The following is a 27,018-nucleotide window of genomic DNA, read 5'->3' as shown; positions in this document are numbered from 1 at the left end:
GTGATGTGGGCTTCAATACGACTACTGATACAATAGACCCAAACAACCTGATGAGAGATCAACATTATAAATAGCTACAAAAAAAATGTGGATGTTCAGGTGTAATCAAGATGTGGTCCTGGATTTTCCTCAAACCCCCCCACCCCCACCCTGCCTGACACACACACACACACACACACACACGTATATTACACATTTTTCACATTAGTTCAAGGTCCAAGGCTATCATGAATCACACACATTGTTATTCAAAAATCAAAGGCAGCTCAGATTATGGATAATAAATGGATGATCTTAGGAGATCATAAGTGTAACTAACATCACACTCTTTAATTCTCAAAGATCACTCAAAATGAAAGACATTTTAATACGAGACAAAAGCAATGAACTTTGAGTTCTACAATCAAAGAGAAGCTTTTGTGTTGTGTGAGAAATCTAGACAACTGTGGAGTTTCCTTTCCCTCAAAAACAATCTGACTGATGCGGACAGGAAATGGGACAGGAAGTAGCCTTGGGGAAACAGGAAGTGCCTGAGACAATACAGATTCTGAGGATTGGCCCCCAGCTGCATTTTTAAGTCTGAAAAGGGATACAGTCACGCATAAACGTTCCTTATCGACGGAGAAAAACAAACATTGCAGTTAAAATGGGAACTTGTACTTGGAAATGATGATTAGGAATCAGGAGCATCAGCCGCGAAGGGCTTAAAATCAGGAGACAACTTCTCTTTATTTAACGCGTGCGTTGCTATGAACACGATAGTCTCTCCATTTTGGAAACATGTCTGAAAATCCTACCAAAAGGCCGTTAGAATTGAAGTAAAACTGCATCACTAACAATAACTTTATGCAGAAAGACAAAATGTTTAAAATTCAGTCAGGACAGGCAAGACCAACGTATCACTGAGGTAATGACCTTTTAAAAGTTTTATGACCCCTACGGTTATAACAAGCTATAACAGATTATAATCATTCCTTTTAAGGGTCAGACAGGTTTTTTTTAATTCCCTCGGGCGATGTTATGCTGCCATCTCTCCTCCCCTGTGACTGTCATTAGGAGTCTCAGTGGGCCATTCACTGTACAAAAGCACACTTGTCTTGGTGCATTATGCTAATTCACTTCCTAACAAACTGACAACATTCCATTGTTCTAACCCAGCGTTTTCCCCGAAACTCGGTGCACGTTTTTGTTTTTACCCTTGCACTACACAGGTGAATCAAATGATCAATGCTTGATGATTAGTTGATTATTCGAATCAGCTGTGTAGTGCTAGGGGCAAACACCAAAACGTGCACCGAGTTCGTGAAACACTGTTCTAAACGCTCACGGCTTCCAAACACTGGGCGATGAGGAAATGTTATGACCTATTACTGCCACTGGGAGGCACTAGATGCCAGGAAATATACTGTAATAAGTAGGCTGCATGATAGGCTATTTTCTCTATTGGTCGAATCAAACATGAATATGAAAAAAAAAAACATGTTAGGGTCTTGAAATATTTAAATATTGTCTTGAAATTTGTTTTGAAATAGACAAATTTTTACAGTATTATCATAAATTCGATATTATACCATTTAATTGAAGGATAGCACCGTGCATACGTTGTCTATTTTTTTCCTATATGAAAATACCCTGTTAAACTCCTCTGATTCAATAAGTTATAGATCAATTACCAACTAAATGCAACAAGACAAAAGTTGCAGATCCAAATTATAGTAAATCATACATGCACATTTACAAATTTGTACTGTACACACACACACACACACACACACACACACACACACACACACACACACACACACACACACACACACACACACACACACACACACGGAAACACACGCACATACCAAACCCAACACAGAGGGTGTGTCCCAAATCGCACCCTATTTCCTATATAGTTCACTACTTTTGACCCAGAGTCTTATGGGCCCTGCACAAATGTAATACACTTCTCTTTTTTTTCTTTTTTTCTTTTACCGTTATTTTCTAGGGAATAGGGTGCCATTTAGAAAACACAGCCACACAAATATATACAAACAGTGTCTTCACTCAGAGTTAGCCTAGGTCTCTTCGTCATCGCTGTGACGTTGTGCCTGTTTATCCTCCGTCAGGCGGCTCTCATCAATGTTCTCCAGTGAGTCGGCTCTCTGTAGCACAAGGTCAGACACGTTAATACACGGTAAGGTGTTCTGCTCGGGATAAATCCAGGGCTTCAGGTTAGGGTTGTGCTTCCTCTTCCACTCTGGATACTTCTGACAGGCCTTGTAGATCTTCTTCATGGCCTAGGGGGAAGGAGCACAAATATTCAGATTCTAAATGAATGTGTTCGGTAAGAGCCTCTCAGATAAGCCTTTTTTAAATGTAACCTTAACTGACTTGCCTAGTTAAATAAAGAACAAATTCTTATTTACAATGACAGCCTACCGGGGAACAGTGGGTTAACTGCCTTGTTCAGGGGCAGGAGGACAGATGTTTACCTTGTCAACACAGGGATTCGATCTAGAAACCTTTCGCTTACTGGCCAAACACTCTAACCACTAGGATACCTACTGGTTACTGGCCCAATGCTCTAACCACTAGGCTACCTGCTGGTTACTGGCCCAACGCTCTAACCACTAGGCTACCTGCTGGTTACTAGTCCAACCTCTAAATACTAGGCTACCTGCTGGTTACTGGCCCAACGCTCTAACCACTAGGCTACCTGCTGGTTACTGACCCAACCTCTAAATACTAGGCTACCTGCTGGTTACTGGTCCAACACTCTAACCACTAGACTACCTGCCGTCTTGCAGCCAAGTTCTGAAGGGTTTTATAAGTAGGCAATAAACAAAATAATAATTAGTTTATAAATAGTTTATAAATGTGTAATAAACACTTATAACACCATGGTGTTATCTTTCATGGTATTCTTGATGGTGATTTTGGAATCAAAACAAGTCAAAACATCTTTGGGAAGTGCACTAACTTCCTGAAACCACTAGATGGAGACAGAGGTATCAAATAATATAGGCCACCCTTGTGCTTTCTTTGGCACACTCTCTCTTCTTCTCGGGTTTCAAGATAGCACATTACCAAAAACAGATTGATAATAATAATAATAATAATAATATTAAAATGATAATATTACCTTTGGTGCTACGAACTGAGAAGCTCTATTCACCACCCACTTGGGAAGGGAACCTGCAGTCCAAACCAAAAACATGAAACAGGCTTCTGTCCAGACAGTGGCAAGTCAAATTCAAGGACTTTCAAGTACTTTTTCAAGCACTAATACATATTTTCAAGGACTATCAATTTGTAAATTGATTTGTAAAATGATTAAATTGTTTCTAGTTGCCACCCGATGGCAGTATATCGCAAAAACCTCATGAAAATAAAAACATACAACAAAAAACTCACCTAGTATTCATCACTACCTTACAAGTTCTACTCAATAATACTTTGTTTTACTACTTATTTACTACATACGTGGTAAGTCGGTGCTGATGATGTTGTAATTTGAGTAGTGATGAGCAGAGTTTTGGGACATGTCTACTGGTGAACCAACATTTCCTATTCACACTACTACACAATTCCAGCTGAATGACTGTGTTTTTATTGGGCAATGAGGGAATCTACTAATTAATAGCTACGAAAAAAGCGTCCTAACTTCCGACTGGCAACTTTGTGTGTTGCGGGAGAAGGGCAGGTGGGCTGTGTGAGGAAAACAGCACATGAACGGCCACCAGCACGGTTGCCGCTTGATAAAGCGGAATATCGCGGGCGACCTGTCAACGAGGCGATGGGCAAAACAGCTCTGGAGGCTGTTGCAGAGAACAAGTAGAACTGTAGAACTGTCTCGGAGCAGGACGGAGCGTTGTGTCTTCTTCCCCCCATCATGTGGCTCTTCAGGACCGATTCACCAGTGCTCGCAATGTCAAAGTCTGACGCATTTTTTGCAACATATACGGCGTGGGTTGGTTGGGTCCAGTGATGTAGTGGTAAAAAATGCTGGGTAAACTACACTGAACAAAAATATAAAACGCAACATGTAAAGTGTTGGTCCCATGTTTTCAAAAACATGAGCTGGCGCACACCCAGAAAATAATGTTTGTGTGGAGGTGCTGACTAACGGCGAATAAACTATAAACTATCAAAATAAAGAAAGTCTCACACTCCATGTATAAACTCCCAGCAATTTAATGGGTATTTACCAACGTTTCGGTATCACTGTGGCTTCCTCAGGGTCATGTTTTCATGAATTGAAATGTAAAAAATCCCTGAAATATTCCATAAACATAAAATGAATCCTGATTTTCCCGGGATTTTAGCTATCAATGGGAGGTTTGACGTCCCCTAATCAGCCAGTTGTGTACCTGCTCGGCTGAGTGGCAGTGTGTGTGGAATGAGCAAGCTCTCCTGGCAACCACAGCGGCAAACGTGAGGAAATACAACTCTGGTTGTTTACCTGGAAATTAATTCGCAAGAGCAATATTTTTTTTTAAATAATATTTTTCAGAAACATATTTTGATCATTATCTGTTCTCCTCTCATTTTAATTAAAATACTTTTAAAGTACCAACTTGAGAAAATGTCTTATTACAGGACTTGACTCCAATACTTGAATTTCAGTGCCTTGTGACAACCCTGATGAAAGTTTCACACCAATACAAACTATTTCTATTAGGCAGACCTATGAAAAAAATGTGTTTTTCTCTCTTTAATAAAACACACTGCTTGCTACCTGTTGATCTAGTTCCTGCAGGACCCCTGGTTTACAGTAAGGACAGTATACAGTAGATATAGTTCATGCAGGACCCCTGGTTTACAATAAGGACAGTATACAGTAGATATAGTTCATGCAGGACCCCTGGTTTACAGTAAGGACAGTATACAGTAGATATAGTTCATGCAGGACCCCTGGTTTACAATAAGGACAGTATACAGTAGATATAGTTCATGCAGGACCCCTGGTTTACAGTAAGGACAGTATATATAGTTCATGCAGGACCCCTGGTTTACAATAAGGACAGTATACAGTAGATATAGTTCATGCAAGACCTCTGGTTTACAGTAAGGACAGTATACAGTAGATATAGTTCATGCAGGACCCCTGGTTTACAGTAAGGACAGTATACAGTAGATATAGTTCATGCAGGACCCCTGGTTTACAATAACGACAGTATACAGTAGATATAGTTCATGCAGGACCCCTGGTTTACAATAAGGACAGTATACAGTAGATATAGTTCATGCAGGACCCCTGGTTTACAGTAAGGACATTATACAGTAGATATAGTTCCTGCAGGACCCCTGGTTTACAATAAGGACAGTATACAGTATATATAGTTCATGCAGGACCCTGGTTTACAATAAGGACAGTATACAGTAGATATAGTTCATGCAGGACCCCTGGTTTACAGTAAGGACAGTATACAGTAGATATAGTTCATGCAGGACCCCTGGTTTACAATAAGGACAGTATACAGTAGATATAGTTCATGCAGGACCCCTGGTTTACAATAAGGACAGTATACAGTAGATATAGTTCATGCAGGACCCCTGGTTTACAATAAGGACAGTATACAGTAGATATAGTTCATGCAGGACCCTGGTTTACAGTAAGGACATTATACAGTAGATATAGTTCCTGCAGGACCCTGGTTTACAGTATACAGAACAGAAGTGTTGCTATACAGTAGTTCCTGCAGGACCCTGGTTTACAACATAGTTCATGCAGGACCCCTGGTTTACAATAAGGACAGTATACAGTAGATATAGTTCATGCAGGACGCCTGGTTTACAGTAAGGACAGTATACAGTAGATATAGTTCATGCAGGACCTCTGGTTTACAGTAAGGACAGTATACAGTAGATATAGTTCATGCAGGACCTCTGGTTTACAGTAAGGACAGTATACAGTAGATATAGTTCATGCAGGACCCCTGGTTTACAGTAAGGACAGTATACAGTAGATATAGTTCATGCAGGACCCCTGGTTTACAATAAGGACAGTATACAGTAGATATAGTTCATGCAGGACCCCTGGTTTACAGTAAGGACAGTATACAGTAGATATAGTTCATGCAGGACCCCTGGTTTACAATAAGGACAGTATACAGTAGATATAGTTCATGCAGGACCCCTGGTTTACAATAAGGACAGTATACAGTAGATATAGTTCATGCAGGACCCCTGGTTTACAGTAAGGACAGTATACAGTAGATATAGTTCATGCAGGACCTCTGGTTTACAGTAAGGACAGTATACATTAGATATAGTTCATGCAGGACCTCTGGTTTACAGTAAGGACAGTATACAGTAGATATAGTTCATGCAGGACCACTGGTTTACAGTAAGGACAGTATACAGTAGATATAGAGTTTCTTCACACTCAAGGACAGAAATGAGGCTAGACTGTTGTTAAATGACAACGTGGCACACAGAGTAGTTGTCAACAATGTGGTGATCTGCTGGACCCTGCCATTGGGTTTACAAAAGGTGCAAGAGAAGACATACTGCATACTATAGTGAAACGGTCTCTCCACATTTTAATCAGATGCAATGTCAGCATTTAAATGATTAAACTCTCTGTCAGTAATGGCCTTCTTTAAAACACGGCCGTTGAAAGCACCTTAAATATCTTGGATAGGAAGTATATGCCACAGGTCGTATCATCGACCTAATAGGTTTCAAAAAGTTACTGTTGAAACGTAATCTTGTTGCGTTTGATCTTCGCCTGATTCCTCCCTAAGAGCTGTGTCTGTGTACACAGAGGTGTTTCAACAGGACTCTCTCAGTGTGAAGTGAAGCTAGGGGACTTTCAGCTCACAGGAATGGTGTTACGTACACAAACAGACAGAGCAGTCTTCTCATAGCACCCTATGACAGCGATGCACTGTATCCAGGACTGGTGTTGACCAGCGTAGAGCTGTACCGTCATCACCAAAAACATGTTATGTAAATCATTTAAAACGTACCGTACTGTATATAACCAGTTAAAAAAGGTTTTACCTTTGGGATCGACCTGCGTCAGGTAATAGAGAGTGGAGGAGTTTTCTCCACTGGACTGAATCAGGTATCCTGTCAGCAGAGACACCGCTCTCACATAGTCCTTTTTGGGCGGATATTGCTGAAATAAGACCAATCAAATCAAAGTATTATTCATTAATGAATTAGCATACAAAAAAATAACCAGTCAGCTGTTCATATTATGTTTAGAGTTGTTTTTGTTTGTTAAACAACCCAAACTTCAACCCAGACTTCACAACAGAGGCATGAAGAGATGTTGACCCCACTTCAGCAGTAGACAGGGCCTCTGGCAGGACTTTCTTACTGAGTCTGCCAAACAGCACTAATAGCATCTGTCTATTGTACAACATTCACTAGAAGACATGCTTAACTTCAGTTAAGTAAATTCATCTTCGGGTGCTGTAGCACAAAAGTAATCCTACTTGTGTGAAAACGACGACCGGCCGCTCGTCCATTGTGACAGCTGATAAAATAAATATTGTTCTTTTAAATACTTTTGTGAGTGCTGGTTGTCTTTTTCATTGTGCAGTATTTCCGAGCCATCCAAAATTGTGTGTAGATAAAGGTACATACCGGGTGTTTGACAGAGTAGTTGATGATCAGGTAGTCGTTGCCCAGAGGAAGCCACGATCTCATGGTAACAAAGTCCCTGTTCTTCAGGGGGCTCGGGCACTTCCCTACAAAACACAATGACAACATGACTTCAGTGGAAGATGTTTCTATGAGTCCAAATGTCCACATACTGTAGTATTCTATTGTCAATGATTCTCAGTGATGAACTACCTCACAACCCAGTCTTTTCAGTCTATTTCTATGCCTGATTAAATTGTGTGGTTGCTGCACCTTTCTTCTGCAACATGTGGTTACAGTAGGGCCTAGTCATAGAAACACCTTTTACGTTGAGTAACATTCTTTAGTCTGCTACCTCTGTTGAATCATACCGGCACATTTTGGGGCGGCAGGGTAGCCTAGTGGTTAGAGCAATGGACTAGAAACCGCAAGGTTGCAAACTGACTCACACTGACTGGCACATTGACTCACCTTGACTCACACTGACCGGCACATTGAATCACCTTGATTCACACTGACCGGCACATTGACTCACCTTGACTCACACTGACCGGCACATTGAATCACCTTGACTCACACTGACCGGCACATTGACTCACCTTGATTCACACTGACCGGCACATTGACTCACCTTGACTCACACTGACCGGCACATTGACTCACCTTGATTCACACTGACCGGCACATTGACTCACCTTGACTCACACTGACCGGCACATTGACTCACCTTGACTCACACTGACCGGCACATTGAATCACCTTGACTCACACTGACTGGCACATTGACTCACATTGACTCACCTTGACTCACACTGACCGGCACATTGACTCACACTGACCGGCACATTGACTCACCTTGACTCACACTGACCGGCACATTGACTCAGGCTGACTGGCTCATTGACTCACACATTGACTCACCTTGACTCACACTGACTGGCTCATTGACTCAGGCTGACTGGCTCATTGACTCACACATTGACTCACACTGACCGGCATATTGACTCAGGCTGACTGGCTCATTGACTCACACATTGACTCACACTGACCGGCATATTGACTCAGGCTGACTGGCTCATTGACTCACACATTGACTCACACTGACCGGCATATTGACTCAGGCTGACTGGCTCATTGACTCACACATTGACTCACACTGACCGGCACATTGACTCACTCTGCCTCATGAATATTGATTCAATAGCAGGAGGCTTATCATCAGTAAACAATGTGACACTAACTCACAGGAGTAATATCCTATTTCTGAGACTAACTCACAGGAGTAATATCCTACGTCTGACACTAACTCACAGGAGTAATATCCTACGTCTGTCACTAACTCACAGGAGTAATATCCTACATCTGTCACTAACTCACAGGAGTAATATCCTACATCTGACACTAACTCACAGGAGTAATATCCTACATCTGACACTAACTCACAGGAGTAATATCCTACGTCTGTCACTAACTCACAGGAGTAATATCCTACATCTGTCACTAACTCACAGGAGTAATATCCTACATCTGACACTAACTCACAGGAGTAATATCCTACATCTGACACTAACTCACAGGAGTAATATCCTACGTCTGTCACTAACTCACAGGAGTAATATCCTACATCTGTCACTAACTCACAGCAGTAATATCCTACGTCTGTCACTAACTCACAGCAGTAATATCCTACGTCTGTCACTAACTCACAGGAGTAATATCCTACATCTGTCACTAACTCACAGGAGTAATATCCTACATCTGTCACTAACTCACAGCAGTAATATCCTACGTCTGTCACTAACTCACAGGAGTAATATCCTACGTCTGTCACTAACTCACAGCAGTAATATCCTACGTCTGTCACTAACTCACAGCAGTAATATCCTACGTCTGTCACTAACTCACAGGAGTAATATCCTACATCTGTCACTAACTCACAGGAGTAATATCCTACATCTGTCACTAACTCACAGCAGTAATATCCTACGTCTGTCACTAACTCACAGCAGTAATATCCTACGTCTGTCACTAACTCACAGCAGTAATATCCTACGTCTGTCACTAACTCACAGGAGTAATATCCTACGTCTGTCACTAACTCACAGCAGTAATATCCTACGTCTGTCACTAACTCACAGGAGTAATATCCTACGTCTGTCACTAACTCACAGCAGTAATATCCTACGTCTGTCACTAACTCACAGGAGTAATATCCTACATCTGTCACTAACTCACAGGAGTAATATCCTACATCTGTCACTAACTAACAGCAGTAATATCCTACGTCTGTCACTAACTCACAGCAGTAATATCCTACATCTGACACTAACTTACAGGAGTAATATCCTACATCTGACACTAACTCACAGGAGTAATATCCTACATCTGACACTAACTCACAGGAGTAATATCCTACATCTGTCACTAACTCACAGGAGTAATATCCTACATCTGACACTAACTCACAGGAGTAATATCCTACATCTGACACTAACTCACAGGAGTAATATCCTACATCTGACACTAACTCACAGGAGTAATATCCTACATCTGTCACTAACTCACAGGACTAATATCCTACATCTGACACTAACTCACAGGAGTAATATCCTACATCTGTCACTAACTCACAGGAGTAATATCCTACATCTGACACTAACTCACAGGAGTAATATCCTACGTCTGTCACTAACTCACAGGAGTAATATCCTACATCTGTCACTAACTCACAGCAGTAATATCCTACGTCTGTCACTAACTCACAGGAGTAATATCCTACGTCTGTCACTAACTCACAGGAGTAATATCCTACATCTGACACTAACTTACAGGAGTAATATCCTACGTCTGACACTAACTCACAGGAGTAATATCCTACATCTGACACTAACTCACAGGAGTAATATCCTACATCTGTCACTAACTCACAGGAGTAATATCCTACGTCTGTCACTAACTCACAGGAGTAATATCCTACGTCTGCGTTGACAGTGAGTCTGCCGATGTCGTGGGTGTCGATCATGTTGCTGTCCCATTTCTTCCGGTAGCTGGTGTCATGAAGGACGTCGTAAAGTGTCTCGGCAGTCACGTCCTTACACACTATCCTCATCTGAAACAGTAAGTAAGAGACAACAATTAGTTGAGGAATACAATTACGTAATAACCTATACCGATAAACCCCGTTACCACGGTAACTACGTAGAAATGACTAGGTAACGACTTTGTTGCCACTACGGTTATTACTGTGTAGTGTGGCTTAGCTATGAATAACATGGGTGGAACAGGGACTGACTCCTCTTCTCTGAAACTGCGTTCTCTGAAGCTGTTACTGTCTCTCTTCCAGAAGGATTTGATGTTGTTATGTGGAATGTTGCCCATAGATCAGTCCGTGTTTTTATATAAACAATTACACTGTTTATAAAAGCAGGTGAGAAGACAGTACACCACCATAACAACAACAACATTTGAAGTTGAGGAAGCTCAATATATTATATTGCTGTAATATCCGTGTGACCACATGGAACCAACGGAATATACCAGAACCTACCTAAATTAATTCATTAACAATATGAGATATATTAGTTGAATTAATAATAAACTATATGAAGTGTTTCCTTGGAGATATTACGTAAGATTACAACCATCTTAATGCGCCCTGTTTCCATTATAGTGTACATCATGTTAAACTCCATCCAGTGTAGTGTACATCATATTAAACTCCATCCAGTGTAGTGTACATCATGTTAAACTCCATCCAGTGTAGTGTACATCATATTAAACTCCATCCAGTGTAGTGTACATCATGTTAAACTCCATCCAGTGTAGTGTACATCATATTAAACTCCATCCAGTGTAGTGTACATCATGTTAAACTCCATCCAGTGTAGTGTACATCATGTTAAACTCCATCCAGTGTAGTGTACATCATATTAAACTCCATCCAGTGTAGTGTACATCATATTAAACTCCATCCAGTGTAGTGTACATCATGTTAAACTCCATCCAGTGTAGTGTACATCATATTAAACTCCATCCAGTGTAGTGTACATCATGTTAAACTCCATCCAGTGTAGTGTACATCATGTTAAACTCCATCCAGTGTAGTGTACATCATATTAAACTCCATCCAGTGTAGTGTACATCATGTTAAACTCCATCCAGTGTAGTGTACATCATGTTAAACTCCATCCAGTGTAGTGTACATCATGTTAAACTCCATCCAGTGTAGTGTACATCATGTTAAACTCCATCCAGTGTAGTGTACATCATATTAAACTCCATCCAGTGTAGTGTACATCATATTAAACTCCATCCAGTGTAGTGTACATCATGTTAAACTCCATCCAGTGTAGTGTACATCATATTAAACTCCATCCAGTGTAGTGTACATCATGTTAAACTCCATCCAGTGTAGTGTACATCATGTTAAACTCCATCCAGTGTAGTGTACATCATATTAAACTCCATCCAGTGTAGTGTACATCATGTTAAACTCCATCCAGTGTAGTGTACATCATGTTAAACTCCATCCAGTGTAGTGTACATCAGGTTAAACCGTTTACAGTAGACCTAGCTACAAGCCAATCACAGTCTATTATATTACAATGTAAACAAGCACATAAATTGATTTTCCCCATTTCTCTGACTGATGACTGATGAATATACCATTCTGCCTGCATCACAGCAGCAGATTGGGAGAGGATCATGGGATAGCTGGGGGCCACAGCAGCAGATTGGGAGAGGATCATGGGATAGCTGGGGGCCACTGCAGCAGAGTGGGAGAGGATCATGGGATAGCTGGGGGCCACAGCAGCAGATTGGGAGAGGATCATGGGATAGCTGGGGGCCACTGCAGCAGAGTGGGAGAGGATCATGGGATAGCTGGGGGCCACAGCAGCAGATTGGGAGAGGATCATGGGATAGCTGGGGGCCACAGCAGCGGATTGGGAGAGGATCATGGGATAGCTGGGGGCCACAGCAGCAGATTGGGAGAGGATCATGGGATAGCTGGGGGCCACATCAGCAGACTGGGAGAGGATCATGGGATAGCTGGGGGCCACAGCAGCAGAGTGGGAGAGGATCCTGGGATAGCTGGGGGCCACAGCAGCAGAGTGGGAGAGGATCATGGGATAGCTGGGGGCCACAGCAGCAGATTGGGAGAGGATCATGGGATAGCTGGGGGCCACTGCAGCAGAGTGGGAGAGGATCATGGGATAGCTGGGGGCCGCAGCAGCAGATTGGGAGAGGATCATGGGATAGCTGGGGGCCACAGCAGCAGATTGGGAGAGGATCATGGGATAGCTGGGGGCCACTGCAGCAGAGTGGGAGAGGATCATGGGATAGCTGGGGACCTTCAAGCCTTTCCTTGTGTTTGGGTTTGGGAGAGGATAATGGGATAGCTGGGGGCCACAGCAGCAGAGTGGGAGAGGATCATGGGATAGCTGGGGACCTTCAAGCCTTTCCTTGTGTTTGGGTTTGGGAGAGGATAATGGGATAGCTGGGGGCCACAGCAGCAGATTGGGAGAGGATAATGGGATAGCTGGGGGCCACAGCAGCAGAGTGGGAGAGGATCATGGGATAGCTTGGGACCTTCAAGCCTTTCCTTGGGTTTGAGTTTGGGAGAGGAAGGAAGGACTAGGAGAGGTGTCGGTGGTCAGAAGTTGAGTGTTTGTATTTAACCATGAGGCTACAACAGGAGTTTCCCATAACACTTCGTATGGAAACTCTCTTCCTCAAGCATTATGGGGCGGCAGGGTAGCCTAGTGGTTAGAGCGTAGAGGTGGCAGGGTAGCCTAGTGGTTAGAGCGTAGGGGCGGCAGGGTAGCCTAGTGGTTAGAGCGTAGGGGCGGCAGGGTAGCCTAGTGGTTAGAGCGTAGGGGCGGCAGGGTAGCCTAGTGGTTAGAGCGTTGGGACTAGTAGCCAAAAAAAGTTGCAAGTTCAAATCCCCCAGCTGACAAGGTACAAATCTGTCGTTCTGCCCCTGAACAGGCAGTTAACCCACTGTTCCTAGGCCATCATTGAAAATAAGAATTTGTTCTTACCTGACTTGCCTAGTTAAATAAAGGTGAAATAAAATAATGCATTATAATGCACAACTTAGTTTACTCTCCTGGTGCTCTCCATAGCTGTAGTAAATATGTTTATTTAGACTCTTCTGTGATCAATGACCTTTATTGTAATCAGTTATCGGTCAGTGGGGGGAATTGGTCATTTGACTTCTGTAACAGCAACATGGCAGATCGAATACTGGACTCTTTGTGACTAAAGATTTAGGAAACGACAGGATTCAAGATGAATGTGGAAACTACCGGACAAAGATCTGATGCATTCAATTCAATTTGACCCATTGTCATAAGGGTGTAAAGTACAGGATAGGAATAGTGTAAAGAAGGGTTAGGTGGGTCTATTCCGGAATAAGCATTCCACTTCCTTCCATTAGGTCTAGCCCGGAATAAGCATTCCACTTCCTTCCATTAGGTCTAGCCCGGAATAAGCATTCCACTTCCTTCCATTAGGTCTAGCCCGGAATAAGGATTCCACTTCCTTCCATTAGGTCTATTCCGGAATAAGCATTCCACTTCCTTCCATTAGGTATATTCCGGAATAAGCATTCCACTTCCTTCCATTAGGTATATTCCGGAATAAGCATTCCACTTCCTTCCATTAGGTCTATTCCGGAATAAGCATTCCATTTCCTTCCATTAGGTCTAGCCCGGAATAAGGATTCCACTTCCTTCCATTAGGTCTAGCCCGGAATAAGCATTCCACTTCCTTCCATTAGGTCTAGCCCGGAATAAGCATTCCACTTCCTTCCATTAGGTCTAGCCCGGAATAAGGATTCCACTTCCTTCCATTAGGTCTAGCCCGGAATAAGGATTCCACTTCCTTCCATTAGGTCTAGCCCGGAATAAGCATTCCACTTCCTTCCATTAGGTATATTCCGGAATAAGCATTCCACTTCCTTCCATTAGGTCTATTCCGGAATAAGCATTCCATTTCCTTCCATTAGGTCTAGCCCGGAATAAGCATTCCACTTCCTTCCATTAGGTCTAGCCCGGAATAAGCATTCCACTTCCTTCCATTCTAAATCTGACTAACTTTAGTTGATCAGTAGTGTGCAGGGACGACGGTGCTGTATATAGCATGCCAGGTGCAACACGATCAGATATTTTGCGTCGGGTCAACGTACCAAACGGCTCCATGTAACTCAATCAGTAGATAGCTGACGGTGAGTTAATAATTCACCATCACACCTCCCCCTCTGTCCAACCCTCGTCCGGGCCTGGCTTCTAACAGAAGGCTTAGTCACTCCTCATTTCCACTGCCTGGGTTGGCTCCTTTAGGTTAGGTTATGTCCCTCTGAATGGAACGTCGTCAATACCTCGACGCGTACGTTCTATTATTCATGAACCAAGCATCACTGCCCCGGAAAGATTCATGCATTATAAAGAGAGGTCTATCTAGCCATCATCTCCTGTTATGTTGACGTTTGTGCTGGGTGTCGAAAATGATTTTCTCATTTATCCTTCTAAACAATCCATCATTCCTACCCTGTTTCTTCTTTTTTCCCCTCTTTATTTACCCCATCTGGGTTCCCAACGGGGTCAGCGGGAGGTTCTTCAGTAAGGGCTGTTACCCTCTTGGCCTGGCAGCAGGGGGGAATCAGGTTTCCTCATTACTAGCTGCTAGCCATTACCACAGTTTTCCACTGTTAATTTTTCAAGGATGTCTCCTGGGTGGACGTTACCTCAGAGCCCCAGACTGCCTTTCCTTTCTGACAGAGAGAAACCAGAGGTCTACAGAGGCATGGTCAGACCATCTACTATCTTGACTAGAACCCAAACATGTGATCATATTACTCCAGTGCTTTCCTCTCCCTACACTGGCTTCCTGTTAAAGCTAGGGCTGATTTCAAGGTTTTACTGCTAACCTTACAACACATTCAAATTGACTTGCTCCTACTTATCTCTCCAATTTGGTCCTGTCGTACATACCTACACATACGCTACAACCACAAGACGCAGGTCTCCTTATTGACCCTAGAATTTCTAAGTAAACAGTAGGAGGCAGGGCTTTCTGCTATAGAATTTGGAATGGTCTTTATTGAAGACTCATCTCTTCAGTAGGTCCTATGATCGAGTGTAGTCTGGCCCAGGGGTGCGAAGGTGAACGGCAAGGCGCTGTCTCTGCCTGGCCGGTTCCCTTCTCTCCACTGGGATTCTCTGCCTCTGACCCTGTTACGGGGGCTGAGTCACTGGCTTACTGGTGCTCTTCCATGCCGTCCCTAGGAGGGGTGCGTCACTTGAGTGGGTTGAGTCACTGACGTGATCTTCCTGTCCGGGTTGGCACCCCCCTCGGGTTTGTGCCATGGGAAGGTCTTCGAGGGCTATACTCAGCCTTGTCTCAGGGTAGTAAGTTAGTGGTCTGTTGATATCCCTCTAGGGGTGTGTGGGGGCTGTACTCAGCCTTGTCTCAGGGTAGTAAGTTAGTGGTCTGTTGATATCCCTCTAGGGGTGTGTGGGGGCTGTACTCAGCCTTGTCTCAGGGTAGTAAGTTAGTGGTCTGTTGATATCCCTCTAGGGGTGTGTGGGGGCTGTACTCAGCCTTGTCTCAGGGTAGTAAGTTAGTGGTCTGTTGATATCCCTCTAGGGGTGTGTGGGGGCTGTACTCAGCCTTGTCTCAGGGTAGTAAGTTAGTGGTCTGTTGATATCCCTCTAGGGGTGTGTGGGGGCTATACTCAGACTAGTCTCAGGGTCTGTTGATATCCCTCTAGGGGTGTGGGGGCTGTGCTTTGACAAAGTGGGTGAGGTTATACCCTGCCTGGTTAGCCCTATCCGGGGGTATCGTCGGACAGGGCCACAGTGTCCCCCGACCCTCACTGTCGCAGCCTCCAGTATCTATGCTGCAATAGTCTATGTGCTGATGGGCTAGGGTCAGTCTGTTATATCTGGTATAATTCCCCTGTCTTATCTGGTGTCCTGTGTGAATTTAACTATGCTCTCTCTAATTCTCTCTCTCCCTCCACTCCTGGAGGACCTGAGCCCAGGACAATGCCACAGGACTACCTGGCCTGATGACTCCTGGCTGTACCCGGTCCACCTGGTCTGGGTGGAACTCTGACCTGTTCACCGGATGTGCTACCTTGTCCCGGACTTTCTCTCTCTCTCTCACACACACACACACACACACACACACACACACACACACACACACACACACACACACACACACACACACACACACACACACACACACACACACACACACACACACACACACACACACACACACACACACACACACACACACACACACACACACACACACACACACACACACACCTGCTGTCTTGACCTCTGAATGCTCGGCTATGAAAAGCCAATTGACATTTACTACTGACATACTGACCTGTTGCACCCTCAACAATCTGGCCTTAATGGCCAGGTCTCTTATAATCTCCACCCGGCACATAGCCTGGTTCATCTCTAGGTTTCTTCCTAGGTTCTGTCCTTTCTAGGGAGTTTTTCCTAGCCACTGTGCTTATACACCTGCATTGCTTGCTGTTTGGGCTTTTAGGCTGGGTTTCTGTACAGCACTTTGTGACATCTGCTGATGTAAAAAGGGCTTTATAAATACATTTAGTCTTACCTAGGACTACAGTATAGCTGGCTTCTACAGAGGCATGGACAGATCACAGAGTCTTCACAGACAGGTGGGCAGTAGTGTTGTCTAGTGTGTTGAGGGTTCTGTTTCTGAATGACTTGTTTAGACCCTGCTTTGTTAGAGTATGCATCTACATAGGCTATACTACGATACTGCAATACTACTACCCCTCTATACTACTATACTACTACCCTGCTATACTACTATACTGCTATACTACTACCCTGCTATACTACTATACTGCTACCCTGCTATACTGCTATACTGCTATACTACTACCCTGCTATACTACTATACTACTACCCTGCTATACTATTATACTGCTACCCTGCTATACTGCTATACTACTACCCTGCTATACTACTATACTGCTATACTACCATACTGCTATACTACTATACTGCTATACTACTATACTGCTATACTACTACCCTGCTATACTGCTATACTACTATACTGCTACCCTGCTATACTGCTGTACTGCTATACTACTACCCTGCTATACTACTATACTGCTATACTACTATACTGCTATACTACTATACTGCTATACTACTACCCTGCGATACTACTATACTGCTATACTGCTATACTGCTACCCTGCTATACTGCTATACTGCTATACTGCTATACTACTACCCTGCTATACTACTATACTGCTACCCTAATACCCTGCTATACTACTACCCTGCTATACTACTACCCTGCAATACTACTACCCTGCTATACTACTATACTGCTACCCTAATACCCTGCTATACTACTACCCTGCGATACTACTATACTGCTACCCTAATACCCTGCTATACTACTATACTGCTATACTACTACCCTGCGATACTACTACCCTGCTATACTACTACCCTGCTATACTACTACCCTGCTATACTACTATACTGCTATACTACTACCCTGCTATACTAATACCCTGCTATACTACTATACTGCTATACTACTACCCTGCTATACTACTACCCTGCTATACTACTACCCTGCTATACTACTATACTGCTATACTACTACCCTGCTATACTACTATACTGCTATACTACTACCCTGCTATACTACTACCCTGCTATACTACTACCCTGCTATACTACTATACTGCTATACTACTATACTGCTATACTACTACCCAGCTATACTACTACCCTGCTATACTACTACCCTGCTATACTACTACCCTGCTATACGACTATACTGCTACCCTAATACCCTGCTATACTACTATACTGCTATACTACTACCCAGCTATACTACTACCCTGCTATACTACTACCCTGCTATACTACTACCCTGCTATACTTCTACCCTGCTATACTGCTATACTACTACGCTGCTATACTACTATACTGCTACCCTAAGGTAGGTCAGTTGGTAGAGCATGGCGCTTGTAACGCCAGGGTAGTTAGTGGGTTCGATTCCCGGGACCACCCATACGTAGAATGTATGCACACATGACTGTAAGTCGCTTTGGATAAAAGCGTCTGCTAAATGGCATATATTTATATTTATATTTTACTGCTATACTACTATACTGCTATACTACTACCCTGCTATACTACTACCCTGCTATACTACTATACTGCTATACTACTACCCTGCTATACTACTACCCTGCTATACTACTATACTGCTGTACTACTACCCTGCTATACTACTACCCTGCTATACTGCTATACTACTACCCAGCTATACTACCACACTGCTATACTACTACCCTGCTATACTACTATACTGCTATACTACTACCCTGCTATACTACTACCCTGCTATACTACTACACTGCTATACTACTACCCTGCTATACTACTACCCTGCTATACTGCTATACTACTACCCTGCTATACTACTATACTGCTATACTACTACCCTGCTATACTACTACCCTGCTTTACTACTACCCTGCTATACTACTATACTGCTATACTACTACACTGCTATACTCCTACCCTGCTATACTACTACCCTGCTATACTACTATACTGCTATACCACTACCCTGCTATACTACTACCCTGCTATACTACTATACTGCTATACTACTACCCAGCTATACTACTACCCAGCTATACTACTACCCTGCTATACTACTATCCTGCTATACTACTACCCTGCTATACGACTATACTGCCACCCTAATACCCTGCTATACTACTATACTGCTATACTACTACCCAGCTATACTACTACCCTGCTATAGTACTACCCTGCTATACTACTACCCTGCTATACTACTACCCTGCTATACTGCTATACTACTACCCTGCTATACTACTATACTGCTACCCTAATTCCCTGCTATACTACTATACTGCTATACTACTACCCTGCTATACTACTATACTGCTATACTACTACCCTGCTATACTGCTATACTGCTATACTACTACCCTGCTATACTACTATACTGCTATACTACTACCCTGCTATACTACTACCCTGCTATACTACTATACTGCTGTACTACTACCCTGCTATACTACTACCCTGCTATACTACTATACTGCTATACTGCTATACTACTACCCTGCTATACTACTACCCTGCTATACTACTACCCTGCTGTACTACTACCCTGCTATACTACTACCCTGATATACTGCTATACTACTACCCTGCTATACTACTATACTGCTACCCTAATACCCTGCTATACTACTATACTGCTATACTACTACCCAGCTATACTACTACCCTGCTATACTACTACCCTGCTATACTACTATACTGCTATACTACTACCCTGCTATACTACTACCCTGCTATACTACTACCCTGCTATACTACTACCCTGCTATACTACTATACTTCTATACTACTACCCTGCTATACTACTACCCTGCTTTACTACTATACTGCTATACTACTACACTGCTATACTACTACCCTGCTATACTACTACCCTGCTATACTACTATACTGCTATACTACTACCCTGCTATACTGCTATACTACTACCCTGCTATACTGCTATACTACTATAATGCTGTACTACTACCCAGCTATACTACTACCATGCTATACTACTATACTGCTATACTACTACCCTGCTATACTACTATACTGCTATACTGCTATACTGCTATACTACTATACTGCTATACTACTAACCTGCTATACTACTATACTGCTATACTACTACCCTGCTATACTGCTACCCTGCTATACTACTATACTGCTATACTACTACCCTGCTATACTACTGCCCTGATATACTACCACCCTGCAATACTACTATAATGCTATACTGCTATAGTTATATACTACTACCCTGATATACCACGATACTGCTATACTACTACCCTGCTATACTGCCATACTACTATACTGCTATACTGCTATGCTGCTATACTACTATACTGCTATACTGTTATACTACTATACTGCTATACTGCTACCCTGCTATACTGCTATACTACTACCCTGCTATACTACTACCCTGCTATACTGCTACCCTGCTATACTACTATAGTACTATACTGCTATACTGCTATACTACTATACTACTAATCTGCTATACTACTACCCTGCTATACTTCTACCCTGCTATACTACTATACTGCTATACTACTATACTACTACCCTGCTATACTGCTACCCTGCTATACTGCTACCCTGCTATACTACTACCCTGCTATATTACTATACTACTACCCTGCTATACTGCTATACTGCTATAATACTATGCTGCTATACCACTACCCTGTTAAACTACTACACTGTTATACGACTATACTGCTATACTACTACCCTGCTATACTACTATAATGTTATACTACTGCCCTGCTATACTGCTACCCTGCTATACTGCTATACTCCTATACTGCTATACTACTATCCTGCTATACTACTACCCTGCTAGTCTACTACCCTGCTATACTACTATACTGCTATACTACTACCCTGCTAGTCTACTATCCTGCTATACTACTATACTACTATATTGCTATACTACTGCCCCGCTATACTGCTATACTACTACCATGCTATACTGCTACCCTGCTAGACAAGGTAGCACGTCCAGTAAACAGGTCAGGGTTCCATAGCCGCAGGCAGAACAGTTGAAACTAGAGCAGTAGCACGACCAGGTGGACTGGGGACAGCAAGGAGTCATCATGCCAGGTAGTCCTGAGGCATGGTCCTAGGGCTCAGGCCCTCCGAGAGAAGAGAGAAAGAGAGCGAGAAAAAGAGGGAGCATACTTAAATTCACACAGGACACCGGATAAGACAGGAGAAATACTCCAGATATAACAGACTGGCCCTAGCTCCCCGACACAAACTATTGCAGCATAAATACTGGAGGCCCTGGACAGGGCCAAACAGGAAGGATATAACCCCACCCACTTTGCCAAAGCACAGCCCCCACACCACTTGAGGGATATCTTCAACTACCAATGTACTACTCTGAGAACAGGCAGAGTTTAGCCCATGAAGACATCCCCCATGACACAAACCCAATACTTCTATACTGCTATACTATACTACTATACTGCTATACTACACCTCTACACTATACTGCTATACTATACTGCTATACTACACTACTATGCTGCTATACTGTCTTGCCTATGCCATTCGGCCATCACTCATTCATAGATTTTCATGTACATATTCTTATTAATTCCTTTACACTTGTGTGTATGAGGTAGTTGTTGTGAAATTGTTAGATTACTTGTTAGATATTACTGCACGGTCGGAAATAGAAGCACAAGCTTTTCGCTACACTCGCATTAACATCTGCTAACCATGTGTATGTGACAAATAACATTTGATTTGATACTACACTGCTATACTGCTATACTGCTACCCTGCTATACTCTAGTGCGGAATTAGGAGCCATCTGAATTCCAATCACAAACCTTGCGTGAAATATGAATTCCTCCTCTGGAATGGATGAGGATGTTAGGACATGAGAAGGATATGTTCTGGGAAACCCTATGAATTCTTGGTAAAGGAGAGCAACATTTCACTGCATAATGGTGCTGTGCCAAACGATCATAAATGAGAGGAAGCTTTCCAGCTAATAACTTCTCTCCATCTCTCTCTCTCCATCTCTCTCTCTCCATCTCTCTCTCTCCATCTCTCTCTCTCCATCTCTCTCTCTCTGTCTCTCTCCCTCTCTCTCTCTCTCTCTCTCTCTCTCTCTCTCTCTCAGTCTCTCTCCATGTCTCTCTCTCTCCATCTCTCTCTCTCTCTCTCTCTCTCCTCTCTCTCTCTCTCTCTCCATCTCTCTCGCTCTCTCTCTCTCTCTCCATCTCTCTCTCTCTCTCTCCATCTCTCTCAATCTCCATCTCTCTCTCCATATCTCTCTCTCCATATCTCTCTCTCTCTCCATCTCTCTCTCCCCCCTCTCTCTCTCTCCCCATCTCTCTCTCTCCCCATCTCTCTCTCTCTCCCCATTTCTCTCTCCCCATCTCTCTCTCTCTCGCTCTCTCTCTCTCTCCATCTCTCTCTCTCTCTCTCTCTCTCTCTCTCTCTCTCTCTCTCTCCATCTCTCTCAATCTCCATCTCTCTCTCCATCTCTCTCTCTCCATATCTCTCTCTCTCTCCATCTCGCTCTCTCTCTCCCCACCCTCTCTCTCTCTCCCCATCTCTCCCCCATCTCTCTCTCTCTCTCTCTCTCTCTCTCTCTCTCTCTCTCTCTCTCTCTCTCTCTCTCTCTCAGTCTCTCTCCATGTCTCTCTCTCTCTCTCTCTCTCTCTCTCTCTCTCTCTCTCTCTCTCTCCCTCTCTCTCTCTCTCTCTCCATCTCTCTCGCTCTCTCTCTCTCTCTCCATCTCTCTCTCTCTCTCTCCATCTCTCTCAATCTCCATCTCTCTCTCCATATCTCTCTCTCCATATCTCTCTCTCTCTCCATCTCTCTCTCCCCCCCTCTCTCTCTCTCCCCATCTCTCTCTCTCCCCATCTCTCTCTCTCTCTCTCCCCATTTCTCTCTCCCCATCTCTCTCTCTCGCTCTCTCTCTCTCTCCATCTCTCTCTCTCTCTCTCTCTCTCTCTCTCTCTCTCTCTCTCTCTCTCTCTCTCTCTCCATCTCTCTCAATCTCCATCTCTCTCTCCATCTCTCTCTCTCCATATCTCTCTCTCTCTCTCTCTCCATCTCGCTCTCTCTCTCCCCACCCTCTCTCTCTCTCTCTCTCCCCATCTCTCCCCCATCTCTCTCTCTCTCTCTCTCTCTCTCTCTCTCTCTCTCTCTCTCTCTCTCTCTCTCTCCCCCATCCCTCTCTCTCTCCCCCATCTCTCTCTCTCCATATCTCTCTCTCTCTTCCCATCTCTCTCTCTCTCTCCCCATCTCTCTCTCCCCCTCTCTCTCTCTCCCCATCTCTCTCTCGCTCTCCCCCATCTCTCCATCTCTCTCTCCCCATCTCTCCCTCCATCTCTCTCTCTCCCCCCACCTCTCCCCCCATCTCTCCATCTCTCTCTCATCATTATATCATCATAGCCCTATTCACTAAACACCCAATGAGACATGAAACTCAGACTGAATAAACTGCTCTCGTATCAACAAGCATTTGCTGCAAGATGAGAAACCACTGCAGTTATTTATCTAGTAAGTGTTACAGTATAGGAGAGGAGAGAGAGTATTAGAGCAGACACAGCAGTATGGGTAATAGAATGCTCCAGGGGTCTCTAAGGGGGAGGACAGAAGAGAAACACAGCAGTATGGGTAATAGAATGCTCCAGGGGTCTCTAAGGGGGAGGACAGAAGAGAAACACAGCAGTATGGGTAATGTAATGCTCCGGGAGTCTCTAAGGGGGAGGACAGAAGAGAAACACAGCAGTATGGGTAATGTAATGCTCCGGGGGTCTCTAAGGGGGAGGACAGAAGAGAAACACAGCAGTATGGGTAATAGAATGCTCCAGGGGTCTCTAAGGGGGGACAGAAGAGAACCACAGCAGTATGGGTAATGTAATGCTCCAGGAGTCTCTAAGGGGAGGACAGAAGAGAACCACAGCAGTATGGGTAATGTAATGCTCCAGGAGTCTCTAAGGGGGAGGACAGAAGAGAACCACAGCAGTATGGGTAATGTAATGCTCCAGGAGTCTCTAAGGGGAGGACAGAAGAGAAACACAGCAGTATGGGTAATGTAATGCTCCAGGGGTCTCTAAGGGGGAGGACAGAAGAGAAACACAGCAGTATGGGTAATGTAATGCTCCAGGGGTCTCTAAGGGGGAGGACATTTACATTTACATTTACATTTAAGTCATTTAGCAGACGCTCTTATCCAGAGCGACTTACAGAAGAGAAACACAGCAGTATGGGTAATAGAATGCTCCAGGGGTCTCTAAGGGGGAGGACAGAAGATAAACACAGCAGTATGGGTAATAGAATGCTCCAGGGGTCTCTAAGTCAACTGTAGACTATTGAGATGCATTCCAAGTGATGGAGAGACACTGACAGTATTTGTTATTATGTGCCACTAATGTGGTTAAGAGACCAGCACATATTCTAATAACTCAGTGGTTGACTTTGTTAACGGTCACCAGTGCATTACAAAGCCTAAACCCTGGTGCACTTAATGACCTACCTAATCATTACTGAATGCCATGGTATTCACAGAGGTAAACCTACATCTCAAGTCTAGCTACTCTAGTCTATTCCGGACACAATATCATGAATAAGGCTGTATGCAGTATTAATTGATGATTATATTGATTTAAACATTAGGAAAAGTATCATTGTGATTCCACACATTAGATTGGAACCTGTTCAGGTATTATCATATTTGTTGTATCTTAAGAAGCTACAGTAGTCGGGTTTCTCTTGGGAATCCCAACTTCCACACTTCCAGTCTCCTCTCCTCTCCGCAGTGCGGTGCTTTCCCTTTAAGCACAGCACCAGACCTATCAGAAGGATGCTGTAGTAGCGACATACTTGCCTTTAGTTTCTGGATAGTTTTACACTCTTCATCCCTGCACCACACCGTCACGCTTCCCTTGTTGTAGCGCGCTGTCCATCCTTCGTGGTTTTCACATTGTTCCTTGAAAGAGGTAAAGTCTGTATCGTCTGGTATCTGAACGGGCATCTTCCCGTACCCTACTTGTGATGTGGTTCAAATATATCAGAAGACTGGCGACAGAGAGTGGCAATCCCCTTCTTCCTTGATTTCTGTTAGCTCCCACTGCAATGCTGAGTTTGATGGTGATGGTAGATGTCAGCACAAAGTGCTATCCAGGGGAAATTCAGTTCAAGTCCCAATAACAAGTAGAAGCGAATTTAATGGTAGAGCTATGACTAATTGACGAGGACTTTTGTCCGGAGTCCTGTTGATACTGGCACTTACTTTCAGCAGGTGCACCTACGTCGTACTAATGTCCCCTGGCGCTCTCACCCCCTATCGTCGTCATAGTGGTGGAGCACGGTAAATAGATAGAGGCGTCACGTTACCGATATCCCGATTTCAGGTGCGGTAGTCCTAGACAACATGGCGCGCATTCAGTCAGACTGACAGATGAACAACAAGATCAGGTGTCATGATTTATGATGTAGACTAGAGGAGATTGTTTTCCGTTCCCTCTGTGTTTATTTGATCTAATTGTCTGCTGGTGAGGTGAGGTGAGGTGAAAAAGCGCTGCAATTTATCCAACAGCCTGTAATAAGGTTGTAATAACCCTATAAATACATTTGTAATCAATTTATAATCACATTTTATTCATTCTGCATCTCTAAACGCATCACTCTGCCCAGTAATGAGTTATTGTATCTAAGAACAATGGTTTTAGGCTACAACAGATTAGGCATATTATATATTATATATTTTTTTCCATCTAAGTAACATTGCAAAAATCAGAAACTTCCTGTCCAAAAAAATGATGCAGAAAAATTGCTCCATGCTTTTGTTACTTGTAGGTTAGACTACTGCAAAAAGCACTAACTAAACTTCAGTTAGTGCTAAATATGGCTGCTAGAATCCTGACTAGAACCAAAAAAATGGATCATATTACTCCAGTGTTAGTTTTACTGCCAGCCTACAAATCATTACATGGACTTGCTCCTACCTATCTTTCCGATTTGGTCCTGCCGTACACACCTACATGTACGCTACAGTCACAATATGCAGGCCTCCTAATTGTCCCTAGAATTTCTCAGCAAACAGCTGGAGGCAGGGCTTTCTCCTATAGAGCTCCATTTTTATGGAATGGTCTGCCTACCCATGTGAGAGACGCAGACTCGGTCTCAACCTTTAAGTCTTTACTGAAGACTCATCTCTTCAGTGGGTCATATGATTGAGTGTAGTCTGGCCCAGGAGTGTGAAGGTGAACGGAAAGGCTCTGGAGCAACGAACCGCCCTTGCTGTCTCTGCCTGGCCGGTTCCCCTCTTTCCACTGGGATTCTCTGCCTCTAACCCTATTACAGGGGCTGAGTCACTGGCTTACTGGTGCTCTTTCATGGCGTCCCTGGGAGGGGTGCGTCACTTGAGTGGGTTGATTCACTGATGTGGTCTTCCTGTCTGGGTTGGCGCCCCCCCTTGGGTTGTTCCGTGGCGGAGATCTTTGTGGGCTATACTCGGCCTTGTCTCAGGATGGTAAGTTGGTGATTGATGATATCCCTCTAGTGGTGTGGGGGCTGTGCTTTGGCAAAGTGGGTGGGGTTATATCCTTCCTGTTTGGCCCTGTCCGGGGGTATCATCGGATGGGGCCACAGTGTCTCCTGACCCCTCCTGTCTCAGCCTCCAGTATTTATGCTGCAGTAGTTTATGTGTCAAGGGGCTAGGGTCAGTTTGTTATATCTGGAGTACTTCTCCTGTCTTATCCGGGTCCTGTGTGAA

At 43.7% G+C, this 27,018-nt stretch overlaps 1 protein-coding gene across 3 annotated transcripts; it reads right to left on the bottom strand.

Annotated features, from left to right (window-relative positions):
• Positions 1-266: 266 nt before the first annotated feature.
• LOC118376737 (START domain-containing protein 10-like) lies at positions 267-25,669 on the bottom strand. Of its 3 annotated transcripts, none has more exons than XM_052487420.1 (6): positions 25,129-25,669; positions 10,516-10,696; positions 7,591-7,694; positions 7,000-7,117; positions 3,134-3,186; positions 267-2,288 (listed from the first exon to the last, which is right to left on the bottom strand). In XM_052487420.1, exons 1-6 carry the CDS (start codon positions 25,273-25,275, stop codon positions 2,067-2,069), a joined length of 825 nt encoding a protein of 274 aa, XP_052343380.1. In that variant the 5' UTR covers positions 25,276-25,669; the 3' UTR covers positions 267-2,066. The 3 variants fall into 3 exon arrangements, with proteins under 3 accessions (XP_052343380.1, XP_052343381.1, XP_052343383.1); XM_052487421.1 differs by having other exon boundaries at positions 10,549-10,696; positions 25,129-25,664; XM_052487423.1 differs by lacking the exon at positions 25,129-25,669 and adding an exon at positions 10,880-10,932.
• Positions 25,670-27,018: the final 1,349 nt, after the last annotated feature.

Source organism: Oncorhynchus keta, chromosome 30 (genome assembly GCF_023373465.1).
Source record: "Oncorhynchus keta strain PuntledgeMale-10-30-2019 chromosome 30, Oket_V2, whole genome shotgun sequence".
Taxonomy (NCBI): domain Eukaryota; kingdom Metazoa; phylum Chordata; class Actinopteri; order Salmoniformes; family Salmonidae; genus Oncorhynchus; species Oncorhynchus keta.
Note: the sequence above shows the minus strand (reverse complement) of the source record. Positions and strands in the feature narration are given on the sequence as shown.